The sequence below is a fragment of the Calidris pugnax genome, unplaced genomic scaffold (assembly GCF_001431845.1).
Source record: "Calidris pugnax isolate Ruff unplaced genomic scaffold, ASM143184v1 scaffold141, whole genome shotgun sequence".
In the NCBI taxonomy this organism is placed as follows: domain Eukaryota; kingdom Metazoa; phylum Chordata; class Aves; order Charadriiformes; family Scolopacidae; genus Calidris; species Calidris pugnax.
Genome location: NW_015090902.1, coordinates 61,005 through 62,376, shown reverse-complemented (window position 1 = coordinate 62,376; position 1,372 = coordinate 61,005). Strand labels below are relative to the sequence as shown.

The 1,372-nt window shown below is 62.7% G+C and overlaps 1 protein-coding gene across 1 annotated transcript in view; it reads left to right on the top strand.

Annotated features, from left to right (window-relative positions):
* Positions 1 to 468: 468 nt before the first annotated feature.
* HCRTR2 (hypocretin (orexin) receptor 2) overlaps positions 469 to 1,372 on the top strand; it is a 35,420-nt gene continuing 34,516 nt past the window's right edge. Inside the window, exon 1 of the mRNA XM_014948921.1 lies at positions 469 to 697. Within this exon, the coding sequence (XP_014804407.1) occupies positions 469 to 697 (229 nt within the window). The remainder of the gene's footprint in view (positions 698 to 1,372) is intronic.

Here is a 1,372-nt window from a genome sequence, read left to right as displayed (position 1 = left end):
GGTGGACGGACGGGAGAAAGCTCGGATGCTCTGAGAGGATCTCGTTGTGGGTTTTTTTTTTAATATTTTTTCCCCCTCCCCGCCCTCAGCCCGGGACCAACCACCAGGGATGTCCGGGATTCAACCCGAGGATGGTTCCCCTCCGTACAGGAATTGGACGAGCGGATCGGAGCTAAACGAAACGCGGGAGGCTTTTTTAACCCCTTCCTCCGACTACGACGATGAGGAGTTCCTGCGGTACCTCTGGAAGGAGTATTTGCACCCCAAGGAGTACGAATGGGCGCTGATCGCCGGCTACATCGTCGTCTTCATCGTGGCGCTCGTCGGGAACGTCCTGGGTAAGTCGCGCCACAAGCCTCGATGGACGGACGGGAGAAAGCTCGGATGCTCTGAGAGGATCTCGTTGTGGGTTTTTTTTTTAATATTTTTTCCCCCTCCCCGCCCTCAGCCCGGGACCAACCACCAGGGATGTCCGGGATTCAACCCGAGGATGGTTCCCCTCCGTACAGGAATTGGACGAGCGGATCGGAGCTAAACGAAACGCGGGAGGCTTTTTTAACCCCTTCCTCCGACTACGACGATGAGGAGTTCCTGCGGTACCTCTGGAAGGAGTATTTGCACCCCAAGGAGTACGAATGGGCGCTGATCGCCGGCTACATCGTCGTCTTCATCGTGGCGCTCGTCGGGAACGTCCTGGGTAAGTCGCGCTCCCCCAAAAACTTCCCCCCCCCCCTCCTTTGCCGAGGTGGGGGTTTGCACGGAGAGCGGCTGGAAAAGGGAGAATAAGGGAAAAGGGGGGAATAAGGGAAAAGGGGGGAATAAAAGAAAAGGGGGGATAAGGGGTAGGGTGCGTGGTTCGCTTTCCCCGCCGAAAACACTGATGCCCCCACTCGCGGGGGTTAAGGGAGGGTTGGGGGGGAGTTCAGGCTGCGCGGCCAGCGTGAAAACCGCTCCCCTTGCGCGGGAAGGGAGGGACAGGCGGAGCTCAGCCGGAGGGACCCGGGGATAGGGGAGCCGCGGTTCCCATCCCTCGCAGCCGGGCCGAGCTGCTGAACGCCCGTCCGTCCGTCTGTCCGTCCGTCCGTCTGTCCGTCCGTCTGTCCGTCTGTCCGTCCGTCCACAGCCCTGCCCGCCCCGGCCGGCGGCTCCGCCTCTCAGCCCGCCCGGGAGGCTGCTGCTCCATCTCCCATTCATCCGTGAAGGAGGCGGCGGGAGGCGGGGGGGGAAGGTGGGATGGAGGATGCGGGGGTTACCCGCACCACCCCCGCCTCGGCTCTCCCGCCGGAGGCTTCCCGGGGAGCAGCGGGCAACCCACGCGTGGGGTGACGGCCGAGGAGCCGGTTGACCGCCGTGAGAACCCACTTAGCTGGAG